This window comes from Macaca thibetana, chromosome 10 (genome assembly GCF_024542745.1).
Source record: "Macaca thibetana thibetana isolate TM-01 chromosome 10, ASM2454274v1, whole genome shotgun sequence".
Classification (NCBI taxonomy): domain Eukaryota; kingdom Metazoa; phylum Chordata; class Mammalia; order Primates; family Cercopithecidae; genus Macaca; species Macaca thibetana.
In genome coordinates this window covers 3804387-3819358 of record NC_065587.1, presented here as the reverse complement: position 1 = coordinate 3819358, position 14972 = coordinate 3804387, and the positions used below count along the sequence as shown (strand labels likewise).

At 48.9% G+C, this 14972-nt stretch overlaps 2 protein-coding genes across 4 annotated transcripts in view; one reads left to right on the top strand and one right to left on the bottom strand.

The window, feature by feature from the left end:
- TBC1D22A (TBC1 domain family member 22A) overlaps positions 1 to 14972 on the top strand; it is a 417738-nt gene that overhangs the window by 234178 nt on the left and 168588 nt on the right. For all 3 annotated transcript variants that reach the window (XM_050805877.1, XM_050805878.1, XM_050805879.1), the window contains one exon: positions 8304 to 8379. In XM_050805877.1, the coding sequence (XP_050661834.1) occupies positions 8304 to 8379 (76 nt within the window). The remainder of the gene's footprint in view (positions 1 to 8303; positions 8380 to 14972) is intronic.
- CERK (ceramide kinase) overlaps positions 1 to 14972 on the bottom strand; it is a 461681-nt gene that overhangs the window by 313782 nt on the left and 132927 nt on the right. The window lies entirely within an intron of this gene.

The following is a 14972-nucleotide window of genomic DNA, read 5'->3' as shown; positions in this document are numbered from 1 at the left end:
TCACTATATATGTGTGTGTGTGTGTGTATATATTATATATGTGTGTATGTGTGTGTGTGTGTGTGTGTATATATTATATATGTGTGTATGTGTGTGTGTGTGTATATATTATATATGTGTGTGTGTATATATTATATATGTGTGTGTGTGTATATATTATATATGTGTGTATGTGTGTGTGTGTGTATATATTATATATGTGTGTATGTGTGTGTGTGTGTATATTATATATGTGTGTGTGTATATATTATATATGTGTGTGTGTGTGTGTATATATTATATGTGTGTGTGTGTGTGTGTGTGTGTGTATATATATATATATATTTTTTTTTTTTTTTTTTTTGGAGACAGGGCTTCACTCTGTTGCCCAGGCTGGAGTGCAGTGGTGTGATCTTAGCTCACTGCAACCTCTGTCTCCCAGGCTTAAGTGACTCTTCCACCTCAGTCTCCTGAGTAGCTGGAACTATAGGTGCCACCAACCTGGCTAATTTTTATATTTTTTGGGTAGAGATGGGGTTTCGCCATGTTTCCCAGGCTGGTCTTGAACTCCTGGGCTCAACGGATCTGCCCACATCGGCCTCCCAAAGTGCTGGGATTACAGGCATGTGCTACCGCGCCTGGTCACGAAATATATGTTTTATTTAAAATATACTCTTGTAGATAGTTTATTCTTGGAGTTTGCTTTCTTAACTTTTTAGTGTGTGCTTAGACCATGTATATGTGTGTATATATATTTTTTACATATACATATATATACACACACATATATATATTCATCTGATCTGTCCAACCTAATTATTTATATGGTTGGAGTTTAGGTTGCCATTTTCCTATTTATTTTCTATTTGTTTCATCTTTTCTTATTTGTTCTTTTTTCCCTACCTTCTTTGGATGAATTGAGTATTTTTTTAAATTAATGGAGTTTGGCTTTTTAGAGCAGTGTCAGCTTTGCAGAAAAATCGAGCAGGAGGTGGAGAGGCCCCATGCGCTCCTCAGCGTCCTCCTTCAGCCCCAGCCTCCCTGCGATTAGCATCTCCCCTCAGTGACTTTAGTGAGGCATATGTGTTACAATTGAGAAATCAATATCGATACATTATTGTCAGCTCAAGTCCATAGTTTACACCAGAGTTGGCTTTTTGTGTTGTAGGTTTTGAAAGGTGTGGGTTTTGAAAGGTGTGCAGTGACGAGTCCACCAAGAAAGTGTCATACAGTGTCATCCCCTGCCCTGAACACCCTTGTGCCCTGCCTGGTCATCCCCTTCCACCCAACCCCTGGGCTTTTTACTGTCTCCATAGTTTCGCCTTTACCAGAATGTGACTTGGTTGAAATCCCGCAGTTGGAGCCTTTCCAGCCCGACTGCTTGTGCTACGGTTGCTTCTCTTCTCGTTGGCTTACTGGCTGTCCCCCTCCCGCGCCGGCGTTCGTGACGGCTCTGCTCCTCGCAGTGTGCATCTGGGAGTGACCATGGATGGCCGCCTCCTGCTGGTGCGGCCGCTTTACTCTGCTGCTTGGTCTGTGTCTGAAGACAAGTGACAGCCATGTTTCTGGTGGTTTACAGAGGCACTGGTTCCTCTGGCCTGGCTGGGTTGGGAGCCTTCAGCCTTAAACCACTGTTTCGTGGCCGACATGTTATGGAAGGTGCAGAATTGGGGGGAGGTTGGGTTTGCATTTTGTATGGATGTTGTCTTAGGTTCTTTTAGACACAGTAACTCAATACCCTCTGTACCCTTGCAATGGAGCTCTTCCTCTCTCCATTTCACAGATGGGGACACAGGAGATCAGAGAAATGAACCTGGCAGGTAGGAAAGCAGGGGCTTAAACAAGGCTTCATCGAATTTGACACCTTTGTGCTCTGAGGGCACTTTCTGAGAGCTGCTGCAGAGCCCCGTCATTGGCCCTGCCCTTCCCTCCTCTTTGCAGAGACTGCAGTGAAGACGTCAAGGGGATCTGTTTAGCCAGTGCCTCTCAGCTGGGAGGGACAGCGAATGTGATAGAAGGCACAATCAGGATTCAGAACGGGTTCAACTGCCTGCATTGCCAGCCGGGAACCAATCAAATGAATGAGCTAATAGGAATAAATGGCAAGTCCTACGTTCAGGTGCACGAGCTGATCAGTCGGCTCAGCAGAAGGCAGTGCGGACAGTTGGGGTTGACTTTGTCTTCCGTGGGAAGCGCGTGTGGTCACTTTGCCTGGATTACGGCAGTTGCCTCATGAATGATACCCCTGCATCCTCTTTGGCCCCATTCCGTTGTTTCTACATCATCTTTCTGTGATGCAAATCTCTTACCTGCAGTGGCCCCCATTTGCATTTCATTACCTGCATTTGAGAGCATTGCCTGGGCCTCACCGCTGCCTCGGACATGGCCTTCCAGCCTCGGAACAGTCTCCTCCTACCTTAGCCGCAGCTTCCTCACTGCCCTTCAGCTGCCCTGGCCTCTTTCATTTCTGGGATGTGACGTGCTCCCTCGGGCCGCCGGGGCTCTGTCGCATGGTGCCTGAACTCTCTCTCTCATCTCTGCTCAGGCCTGACACCCTCCAAGTGGTTTTCCAGGCCCAGCCTGGTTCTGTGCTGTGATGGTGTGGCCACCCAGGTCCTCGTTAGCAGTAAATGTGCACTTGCCTGGCATGTGGTGAACGTTGGCTCAGCTGCCAGACTGTCATCCCTGTGAACAGAAGGGCCCTGTCTACCTGTCTACTTTTCTCCATCTGTGTCAAGGGACCCCAAGGCCACCCCACGGAGCCACACTCGTGGCTGTGATTCCTCACAGGGCAAGGATGCAGAGGAGACTCCATCAAGGGGTAAAGTCCAGAGGAAGTGGGGTGAGCTTCCAAGCCCTCTCCTGGCGGAGTCACACAGGACACACTGGATCACTCCAGCATGGGGCTGGGACGACCTGTCCGAAACATTGTGCCTACTGGGGAAGCACATTAAGAGACTGAGCACCGAGAATGTTAGTGGGGACTGGGCATACGGACACTCTCTGCTTGGCATGTGCCCAAATGTAGCCTCCTAGGGGGAGAGCAGGTGCCCAGGGTGAACCACACTGCACAGTGTAGACCCGCCGAGTGAGCCAGATCAGTCAGGGAATGGTGGGAACTCTCCCGAAACCCACATTCTAGGCACCCGCCGGGGACCGGCCTTGCAAGCAGGACTCTCCGGGGATGGCATTCCCAGGCCTGCGTGTTTGACTCCTTCGCACACATCGATACTCAGGACTTGATTTTCTGGCACGTAGGAGGCTTTCAGTGTTTGTTGAACAGATGAAAGAACTAGTATCTGATGTGGTTCTGCCTTCTGCTGGACTGGTGCATTAACTGCTTTAATGTATTAATGGCTGACAGTGGAGTGCAGCTGTGACAGGAGGCGTCCTAGCTCTGTCCTTGCGTGATCAGAGCCCAGCTTCTGTGTTGAGGGCTGGTGGCCAGGGGCCCCTGAGAGGACGTGGAAGGGAGTCTTTTAAGACTTGAAGGAATCTGGTCTCTCAGGCCGTTGCTTGCAGAAGAGAGTTCCTGAGCCGTTTCGGAGGCAGGTCAGGGCCTGTGTGCGGAAGACGCACATTTGGTTTCGGCGTGGGGAAGACACTATGTTACGGTGAGATTAGCCTGGAAAGAGGAGGCTGGACTTTGTGGGGAGTTGGATCCTGGTCCAGGTGGAAGAGCCCTTTGTCAGAGAGGCAGGAGGAGTCTAACTTCTCCGTGAGCTGGCAGGTTTGCCTCCTGGTACTTCCAGCTGAGCTGATAGGAATTTATATTTCAACTCTTCTCTAAAATGCTCCCTGAGAAGATTTTATTCTACTTTTCTTCCGAAAAGCGCAGAAAGTGTTATTTGTTATTGGGAGGAGTGTGATGTTGTAATGGCAACAGGTGTAAGGCAAGCGGAGAGCATGTTAAAAAATTTATATTCACAGACTTTACCTTCTGTGAAACATTTCGCAAAAGGCCATTGTCTTCAGCCCTTCCTTTCTTCCCTCTGACTCATACGTTTTGTAAATTATATCCCTTTTCAAAGACACACGATCTCAATTGGAAAGGATATGCGTGTTTACTTTTTATGAAGGGAATAATGTTAATATTATTACTAATGATATTTTTATAAGCGTAGAGTATTTTTGCTTACAAGATCCTCTTTTGCTGCCCAGGTACATGTTCACTAGCACAGGTGCATGTTCACTAGCGCAGGTGCATGTTCACTAGCGCAGGTGCATGCTCACTAGCGCAGGTACATGTTCACTAGCACAGGTGATCTGGGGGCCAGGTGTGGGAGGCGGGGTGCTGGGCTGGGGTATCCTGAGGGCAAATCTGATTTCTGGGCCTTAAGCAGACAGAGCCCGTGATCTGCCCAGGGGTCTTGGTGGAGCCTGCGGGCAGCAGGCTGCTGGGAGGGCCCGGGCAGTCAGTGCCTCCCCGGGACAGGCTGCTGGGAGGGCCATGGGGTGGTCTCAGTCATTCCTTTCCTCAGCCGCCTGGCTCTGGGTTCCTCGGCCACGGTGTCTGCCTCCTTAGAGTGCCCTTGGAGGCTTCCTGGCCACTGAGTGGGGCCTTCTGCAGCCTGGGCTCACCTCCGGAGCCAGGAGGGCCCAGACCGACCCCCGCCCCGTGCTCTAGCCTTGGTGTCTCGCCCTCCGGAGGTGGGGCCGGGCGTCCGTGCTGCAGTCTTCTGAAGGCTGGTCTTCTCTGCCCCTAGTCTGAAGCCAGAATGCCAAGGCCATAGCTGTCAGTCTTTGCAGGTCTTCCAAAATGCAAACCTTTTCTCTTTCAAAATGCAGACCTTTACTTTATGGGCTCTCAGTGCCATTCTTTTTTATTGTTTGGATTTCTGAGAACCTGTCTTCCCTACCTGGGTTTTGAACAAATTGAGAAATAAAGTTGTCGCAGATGGAGGCCAAATAATAACTATTTCTGCTCGAGAGCCTGAGGTCCTGTCTTAGTGGGAGAGCCACTGAGTTGGCTGACCGATCCCAGGACCCATCAGGCTCGCCCACCCCCTCAGAGCCGGCGCTGCGGGCCGGGCCCTGCCCGCCTGCTGTGGAACCTCTGAGAAGTGCGAGGGACTGAACCCACCTTCGCCTCTCCCCGTTTTAGCCTCCGTGGAGCGAGCATTTCTGGGAATAGAGGCAGTACAGGAGAGGCAGCAGCTGCGCTCCCTCCACCTGGCGCTGACTCCAGGTCTGTCTGTTATTCACATAACCATCAGGGCCCTGGACAGCCGGGGGCGTGGCCTCCCTTGGAGTGGGAGAGATCACATCCCTCAGGACAGACCAGTGGGGTGGTTAGAATGTGCTCCCCACGGCTCCAGAATTTGTCAGAATAGGACATTAATTAAGTAATCCTAAGGCCTGTCTGTACTGGAGGCGGCCACACACTCTGTGGTTTACTTCTCACCCTTAATTCTGTGCGGCTGTATTGTTCAGCCGGGCTCGTCGGGATTCCTCCACGACATGATGCAAACTTGCAACACACAGCGTGCCCTAAATGTTAACATAAATCTGCTTCTGTTGTCCAGTCTCTGGGGAGAAATTCAGTCTTAAAGGGTAACCACTGCAAGTTCAGGTCCAACGATGATGACAGTCAAAGGAATTCAAGTCTGGAGCCAAAATTTCTTACTCCTGTTAAATTTCAAATATATGAAAGCTCACAATTTGTCCTTCACTTGCTGCTGCGGCTCCATCTCAGCTGGACAGGTGCCGGGGTCTCACTGACACCGTCGCAGCTCCTTCAGGCCTAAAAGTCCTGCCCATTAAACGCCGTATTTTGGACAGCCAAATTCAGGAGGCCTCCAAGCTTATCCCTGAATCGGCCCACGACATCTAGGAAACAGATCATCCCCAGGCCCCGGAGCAGTCACTGCAGAGATCCGCTCTCCGGAGCCCATCCTTCCTGCCACCCAGGGTCACCAGAGGGCCTTGGCGTCATTCTAAGTGAAGGTGGCAAACGGAGTTTTCGCGGTTCTGCCCTCACAGAGATGTGACAGTTTGGAATCCAGAGCCCGTCACTTGAAATCCACCTGGGAGAAATCCCTCAGCAAGCGGGCAGGTCTGACTCGGCTCATTTTCCATTTCTAGGGACAGAAAAATCCTCAGTGCCTTGTAGGCATTTTCTGTGTTCTGGGCCACAGCGGCCGCCATGCCTGTTCTTGTTAGGAGATGTCACGTGTGCTCTGGGTGTGTGCGCGGGTGTGTGTGCGCGTGCTTGTGTGTGTGTGTGCATGTGTGAGAGAGAGAGAGAGAGAGAGAGAGAGAGAAACGTAGTGAGTGCTGGCTGTGTGTGTTCACATTCGACTTTCCAGACTTGGGAATGCTGCTGGCCCGAAAGCAGTCACTCAGCTCCACGCTTGTCTTACCTGGGGTCCCCTCCTGGGTTCTGGAGCTGGGGGTTCTGTGAGTGCTGTTTCCACGTTACTGGGGCCTCCCGAGGGCTGACACCCTTGCTGTGTGCCCCATCACCCTTCCTTGCAGATTCTGTGCACTCTGTGGCTGCGTCCCCTCACAGCACAAGGAGGCCTGCCTGGTTGACCACCTCCAGGAACGTTGTTCTCGAACCGTTTTCCAGTCCTGAGCCTATGGAAGAGGAGTATCAGTATCAAGTCCAGATCAGTCCTTCCACTTTACTCCTGGGCTCTGAATGTCGGGTGCCATGTAGACAACTGCCCGTGTAGACCTGCTCCCCTGTCACGCAAAGCTAGCACCTCCGTCCTGCCAGGTGGTGCCTGCAGACCCCTACCCTCTTGGGCGCACAGGCAGCAGATCATCCCCCACTGTCGGAGAGGCTGCCCTAACGCTGCCTTCTGCAAGCTAGTACCTGCGTGGTGGCCTGAGCCCGCTTGGTGAGCTGCAGTTGCCTGTGCCCAACACCTCCTGTTCGGACCAAGACTGCATTACCTGTGCCCTTACTGAGGCCAGTGGCCTGCCTGGCTTCCCCTAGCTGAGGCTCCTGGGGCCATCCCCAGTGTCACTCCCTGAGGGCAGAGCTGCCACAGGCAGTCATCTCCCAGTGCTGGCCGGGCCAGAGGCCCTGTGTGCTCACTAAAGAGTTAGAAGCCTAGGCCGGAACCCACAGGAGCCCCAGGCATAGCACCCGTCGTTTCGCTGCCTTCTGATTCTCCTTTCTGCACAGGTTCATGGATTAGCAACCTTAGTTCCACCTGCAACCCTGGTTCCCCATGCCATGTAAGGCAGCACATCCGCAGGTTCCAGGGATTGGAACCTGGGCGTCTTTGGGGCTGGTTATTATTCTGCTTTCCACATTCACTGCTGTTGGGTACAGATTAAGTCTGTTAACCACGAGTCTGGTTGAAACCCTCCTTCTGAAAATGCCCCCGAGCACTGGCTGAGGCCCAAAGGGCAGCCTGCATAGGGAATGCCCTTCTCTTGTTGATGGGAGCTGCCTCTTTGTGTTCCTGCTGTGGGATGAGGCAGTGTGACCAGTCTTCTCCGGCCGCACCCCCCAGTGTCTTGTATGTGCTCTCTTAGGTGGTGACACAGGAGTAATAGACCTGTCACCGCCCGGTCCCTGCTGTGTCTTGAAATCTCTTCCACATTCCACTTACTTATTTCCTTGAGACCTCAGACAGTCCTAGAAGGCAGTGTTATTACTCTCATGTTATTGGTAATGAAACGGAAGCCCAGAGGGGTTGTGTTACTTGCCAGGGTCACACAGCTCCTGAGTCCTAGAGCTGGGGCCCCATTCCTGGGCTGTTTGACTTGAAACTGCCCAGGCCCCCTTCCCTTTGATGCTATGCAGACCTTCTTCTGTTAGTATCTGAACTTAACCTGAGTTCACCCAACTATATCTCCGAGGGTAAAGCCACATGTCCACTGTTTTCAGCATCATGTCATCAGCACTTGGATTGTGGCCACGATGATGGTGCTGTCAGCGCCAGGCACATTTGCCATTGGCTTCCAGCAGGGCTGAGTGCTCGGGGTCCAGGTGGCCAGCGAGGTGGTCAGTTCCCAAAGACTGTTCTGGTCAATGAGCTATGCACTTGGATGCCTGATTTTCAATTTAGATATAAGTGTCTCACATTTACAAATAGAAATGTACCAGTCAGTGTTCCCTGAGATGTGCATGCTCATCACCTGACATCGGGAAATACCGGACTTTCCCTTCTCAAAATAGCACTCGGCGGCACCGCGAGGGGCTGTGCTGTGCAGTGTGCATCCGCTTATTTGTTTCTCAAGATAAAATCTGCTTGTGAATTCGTCCTATTATCAAGCTGTTCCCTTTATCCCAGATGCCTTTTTCCCTTTTGGAAATTGTGTTTTATTTTATATGCCTATGATTCACATTATTATTTTTTCCTTAGGATAACTACACCTTTGCCCAACCTGGAATTCAAATGAAAGTGAAAATGTTAGAAGAACTCGTGAGCCGGATAGATGGTAAGCCAGCTTCCTGTGCAGCCCCCCTCTGTGGGAAGGGGGAGGTGGCCCCCAGCCCTCGGTGGGACAGGGTGCTGTCCTCATCCGCCGGTGGCATCCTGGCCTGCTCAGGATCCCTCATGGGCATCCTTCTGAGACAGCTGCTGGCGCGCAAGCTGCTCTTATTTCTTCTTCTTAAGGCGATATCATCAGAATTCAGTACATTCGCTTTGCGGGAGAGTAGTGAGTGTGCACCCGAAGCAGGCAGTGCTCACTCCTTATTAAGCTTGGTGATTGTCACCATCTAGGTGACAGATGGTTGTTTATGGTGGTCCTTCGGTACTCTGTTCCCTGGCTCTGTACATCATTTTTCTATCAAGGATGCTAGAATAATCCTCCATGGAATCTAACTAATTACTGAGTCTGGAAATAACATCTTTAATATTACAGAAAAATGACAGTGTGTGCTCAGGCAGTTTCAGATTATGCTTTCATGTTTAAGTGGGGGCTTTGAAATACTCTTTACCTTCATCTTTAAAATAATTCCCCCTGCGATGTGCTGACTGTCATATTACAATAGCAGAGTTTAATTAAATGGAAGTTGAGAGATAATGCTTGCCCGTTCCAGGCATATTCTCCCGATAGTTTGTTAAATTCTTGAACAGAGTATTAAGCAAGTGATGCCAAGCAGAACCAGGCCTGCATTTGTGATACCAGCTGGTCAGCGATGAGCTATGGAAGAGAGACATGCTCTTCCACAAAGAGTTCTACGCACGCTTGGCAAATTATTTCACACAACGTGGAGAGAAACTGCACTTTGCTGGAAACTTAGCCCTGGCCACGTGCCTTGCAGGGTCCTGCCCGCTCAGCGTCGCAGGTCACCGCGCCGTTTCCCCTCCCTGCGCCTTTAGCATGGAAGGCCGTGACAGCAGTCTTCACGGGGAAGGCGCTCGGTTTGGGAAACTGCTGAATGATATTCTAAAGTGGACTCCTACAAATTACAAACTCCATTTTGTTCCTTGATTGAATCTGATTTTTAACTCTGTGTCTGATGGTTGCTACCTAATTTCCATATCAGGAAGTTGTATGCAGCTCTTCTGATAATACTTTCAGTATTACGTTTAGCTGCTTTTCAGTCTATCGTCTGTTAAAAATACTGTTTTTGCCTCCGTCAGTGCATTCCTGGGCGCTCATCGCACGCTGCATCCTGAGGTCTTGTTTGGGTACGGTTGGATTCTTTTCCCTGCCAGCACTTTCACAAGCGTTCCCCAGCCCCATTGAGCTCTTTGAAATATGATTTGCAGTAGATGTGAATTACACGTTCTTAGCAGGTTCTTCCTTTCCTGCTTGTGTCCCTTGGAAAGCATATTTCATGTTTTCTTGGAGGTTAGAAACTTGTGGTTAGTGCTCGTTTGTTCCAGTGCTGCAGTTTGGGAAATACTTGAATTGATTTTCTCTGGTGCTGTGGTTTAGAAAGAAGCACATTGCGGATTTGCTGGATGATTGTTTAAAAGAGCAGCAACAATAACCAAAGGAACCCCAACGAAATCTGTACTTTTTAGTAAATCATATTTTTATTTTCAGCACAGCCTCTGAGTAGGCCATTTTCATATGGCAATTTTTTGTTTAAAGGATCGGTGCTTCACAACAGACAAAGATGTGTGTTGCTGTAAAGAGGTTAAACCATGTAACTTGTTCCTGTTCTTCTAATGAAACCTTAAGGAATTTCTATCATGGCCTCAAAATAAGAATACCCAGGCTGCTAAAGCAGTAAATAGAATTTCTCGCGTTGGAGCTCTCAGACTGGTGGGAGCCATCAACCCTGAGCAAGCTTGGGAGAAGCATCTGCAGGCCTTGACCATGTGAAGCTCTCCTCCCCGGTTTCATCACTTGCCTCCTAGAGGAAGGATTTGTGGGTTGGAAGTTTTGCAGGGATTGTAAAGATTTTATTAAGGGCAGAGAATATTCTAGGAAGAAAAAATTGCTTAAAAAAGACAAGCCTGTCAGGCCGGGCGCGGTGGCTCAAGCCTGTAATCTCAGCACTTTGGGAGGCTGAGGTGGGCGGATCACGAGGTCAGGAGATTGAGACCATCCTGGCGAACACAGTGAAACCCAGTCTCTACTAAAAATACAAAAAAATAGCCGGGCGTGGTGGTGGGCGCCTGTAGTCCCAGCTACTCGGGAGGCTGAGGCAGGAGAATGGTGTGAACCTGGGAGGCGGAGCTTGCAGTGAGCCGAGATGGCGCCACTGCACTCCAGCCTGGGCGACAGAGCGAGACTCCGTCTCAAAAACAAACAAACAAATAAACAAAAACAAAACGCCTCTCCTCATTTCTGCGTTTTAGGAGGACAGCATTTATTTCAGAAAATTTTGCTAATTCGGTGAAGGAAAACATCTTCATGGACTGGTTGAGAATGGAGAGGTTTTGCGGACATTGCCCAGATGGGAATACTTCAGAAAAGAGCTGAATTGCTCTGCAAAGTCAAGTGGAATTTCAGCAGTGGTGGCGTGAGGATGAGGGCTCATCAGGAGCCAGCAGAGAGCTGGAGGAGGGGGAGGTCTTGGGGATGGAGGGAAGCCTGGTGAGGGGCGAGAGGGCAGATCGGAAGAGGGCCGCATCACTCTCGTTTTCTTGAGGTAAGGAGTTGTGAAAGAATCTCTCAGAAGCACTGCTGAGTAGTTTCTTCCTACCTTGAGAAGTACTGTGACCCTTCTCTGTCATCCCTAAGCCTTTAGAAAAAGTCTGCCGTGGAGACACGAAGGTGCTGAGAATGAAGAGAGAGGGCTGTGTCTGTAATGGAAGCCGCGTGGAAAGGAGGATGGGCAGCAGCCTTCGAGGGTGTGTGCTGGGCGGGCAGTAAAGCGAGAGGCAAGCTCGTGGATGCGAAACTCCCCGGGAATGCCCTGTATCCTTCGGGACAGACACTGTAGGAGTTCCCACAGAGTCAGAGAGGGTGACTGGAGCCACGGAATTTGGAGTGAAAGAAAAAGGTGAGAGTAGGAGGAACATGCATTTTCTTTCTTTTTTTTTTTTTTTGAGACAGTCTTGCTCTGTCGCCCAGGCTGGAGTGCAGTGGCGCGATCTCGGCTCACTGCAAGCTCCGCCTCCCAGGTTCACGCCATTCTCCTGCCTCAGCCTCCCGAGTAGCTGGGACTACAGGCGCCCGCCACCACGTCTGGCTAATTTTTTGGTATTTTTAGTAGAGATGGGGTTTAACTGTTCACAGGATGGTCTCGATCTCCTGACCTCGTGATCCGCCTGCCGCGGCCTCCCAAAGTGCTGGGATTACAGGCGTGAGCAACCGTGCCTGGCCGGAACATGCATTTTCAGTCGTGGCAGGCTAGATAATTTCAACCACGTTTCCCACTGGATAAGAGTGTTTTTGTTTGTTTGTTTGTTTGTTTGTTTTTTGCCAACAAACAAAGCAAAAAGAAAGAGGCCAGGCGCGGTGGCTCACGCCTATAATCCCAGCACTTTGGGAGGCCAAGGCGGGTGGATCACGAGATGAGGAGATCGAGACCATCCTGGCTAACACGGTGAAGCCCGTCTTTACTAAAAATACAAAAAATTAGCTGGGCGAGGTGGTGGGCGCCTATAGTCCCAGCTACTCGGGAGGCTGAGGCAGGAGAATGGCGTAAACCCGGGAGGTGGAGCTTGCAGTGAGCCGAGATGGCGCCACTGCACTCCAGCCTGGGCGACAGAGCGAGACTCCGTCTCAAAAAAAAAAAAAAAAAAGAAAGAAAAAAATAAATGTCTTAAAAGCATTGAACTGCTATCTACAAAATAAGGACTTCCTGGGCCAGAGTGGTGCTAGGACCCAGCTAGGTATGTCCAGCACTAAAGCCCCCGTTGTTCTGAGTGTGTGTTTCCTGATGCAGAAGAAATCAATCAAAGCTAGTTGTAGTTTGGATGCCTCATGTAGTGCTTGGATCCAACCCATTTAGTCAGGATAGGGATCTGAGAAATGCCCATATAGTTTCCGAGACCCAGAATAGTGACACGTGAGGGTAAAGCGGAAGTGATACACCCTCATAAAATCTAGGTTCCAACCTGACAGGACCTGGATTGTTTGAACCTTAATTATGGTGAGTCTGTACTGGAGTTCCCCAAAATGCTAGCGAGAAGCAACACAAAATCTTTTTTTTGGAGGAAGTTACAACTCAAATTGTAATTTTTTTTTTTTTTTTTAATAACCCCAAACAGCTTTTTCAAATACAATGACCCATACACATGAGTCCAGCAGGTGGAGGCTGCGGTGAGCCGAGATCGCATCATTGCACTCCAGCCTGGGCAACAAGAGTGAAATCCGTCACACACACACACACACAGAGTTGGATGATGTTTTTGTGGCCAGAAATATGCCATTGGAACTTAACTGTTATTCTATCAATCAGCCTGTGGTAAAATTGGTTTCATTATATGTCGTTTTGCTTCAGGTCACAGCTTCCAAGAACCTATGCATGATTCTAAGTGAGTATTTGGTGGCAAGTGCTGCCAAGCTCCACAGGCACCAGCCTAGAAAGGACTTCAGAGATAAGAGTATAAATCTGGAGTTTCACCCCAAATTTAATTCTTTTATATAATCTTTTGGAATATTTTAAGGGCTTGGCATTTTTCTTCAGGAAGAATAATTTTTCTGAAAAATTACTGAAACAAGGCTCATGGCTAAGTGGAATTAAATAACTAAAAATTAAGTATAAGTCTTAAAGTTTATTTTGTTTTATGTTAGAATAGGGCATGTGTCCAGCAACTCCACAAAAAATAGAATTAGGATGTCATCTAATCGGTATTATCCTGCCTTGTGTTACTTAAAAATTTTTAAGCATTTGTAGGCTTAAAGAGGATACACTGTTCATTCTACAATTATCTAGCTAATATGTTCTCAGTATTTGTATTAATTGTCAGTCTGTTCCCTACTTAGCAAAGGATTTGGTATGTAAAATCAACAGTTCACACCAATTATTTAGTAATTTGCTGCTGTAATAATAAATGTACATTTACTCTCCAACTGACAGAATTTCAACATGTAAATCTCATGATGAGATTTCCGCATCGAGAACGCTTACACATACTTGAAATTCCACGTTTTTGCAGTGAATCCTAATGATGTCCCCTGTACGTTTAGTTGTTACATCTGTTACATGTGATGTTAACCTCTGAAATCACATGATCCCTCATTGCCCCCCAAGATAGAATGGCCAGAAAAGTGGGCTTTCAGCCCTAGCCTTTCCAAAGGCTGGAGTCAGAGCCCCTCTGTCTGAATGCTGGGGCCAGCCTCACCTGGGACTCAGTGTCATGCATCTTTTGTGACATAGGTGATGTCTGTGTAAATGAGATATTTGCTACATTTTTTGATTAAAAAACCATGGAGAACTTACTTCAATATTTAAAAAGAATATTTGAAACCTCAGCAGATGTGTCCGTTTGATTATGTCCATTCTCGATTTTTTCAGATTTAAAGATCAGATCATAAACAACTGCACTGCAGATCAGAGAATTGTCCCATTGGGGGTGACACTAGCCCTAAAAGGGAAGCTCATGGATTGTTTCTGGTGCCACAGTGATGGTGCCCGGGCACCCATGGACGAGGGGAGTGGGCAGAGCTGTTCCCTGGGGCCCTGGTTCTGGTGGGCTCTACCCTCACGTTGGGTCAGGAGGAGCTGCTGGCAAAACCTGGTCATTGCTAAGCTGATCTGAACTTAGCTTGCAAGGAACAGCAACCCAAAGCCTTCCCAGCAACAGCATCGAAGACCGTTGCCGGGGCCACCTAGGGGGTGTAGGATGGACCACAGCCATGTGCCTTCTGAGTTTTCTCCTGCAAACTGTGCCTTCGCCTCTCTTTATTAAAAATTGGGAACAACTAGATCTCTCTACCTTCTAACCCCTGGAACCTCCAAGGGCTAGGGGCGCCAGGCTGAGCAAATAAAAATAGAGAACGCTAGTTAAACTTCAGTTTCATATAAACAGTGAACTTTTTTTAAATATGAGTACGCCCTGAGCAGTGTTTGGCACACGCTGAAATTTAGAGTTCGCTGAGTCTTCTGTATTTATCTGGTAATCCTCCAAGGGTGAATTCTGCGTGGGGTGAAGTGGAATTCGGTCCCAGGCTTGAGCTCCAGGCTACCCTTTCTTCCCCGAGGTTGCAGATGACAAGAATGTTGCCTTAAATGTAATGTGTTATTTGAAATTAAAGTATACACACACACCCTACACACACATGCTTGTATACACACACACCCTACACACACGCCTATATACACACACCCATCAGATACACACACCTACAGATGCACCCCTATATACACATACACCCCTACACACATGCCTGTATACACACATAGCCTCATATACACACACCCCTACACACACGCCTATACACACACCTGCCTTACACACATACACACACCTACATATGCACCCCTATACACACACCCCTACACACATGCCTGTGTATATACACACTCATACACGCACACATCCCTTCACAGATGCCTATACACACACCTGCCATATACACATACACACTCCTATACACACACTCCTGCACACATGCCTATATACATACTCCTCATACATACACACCGCTGCACACACCCCTATATACACACACTG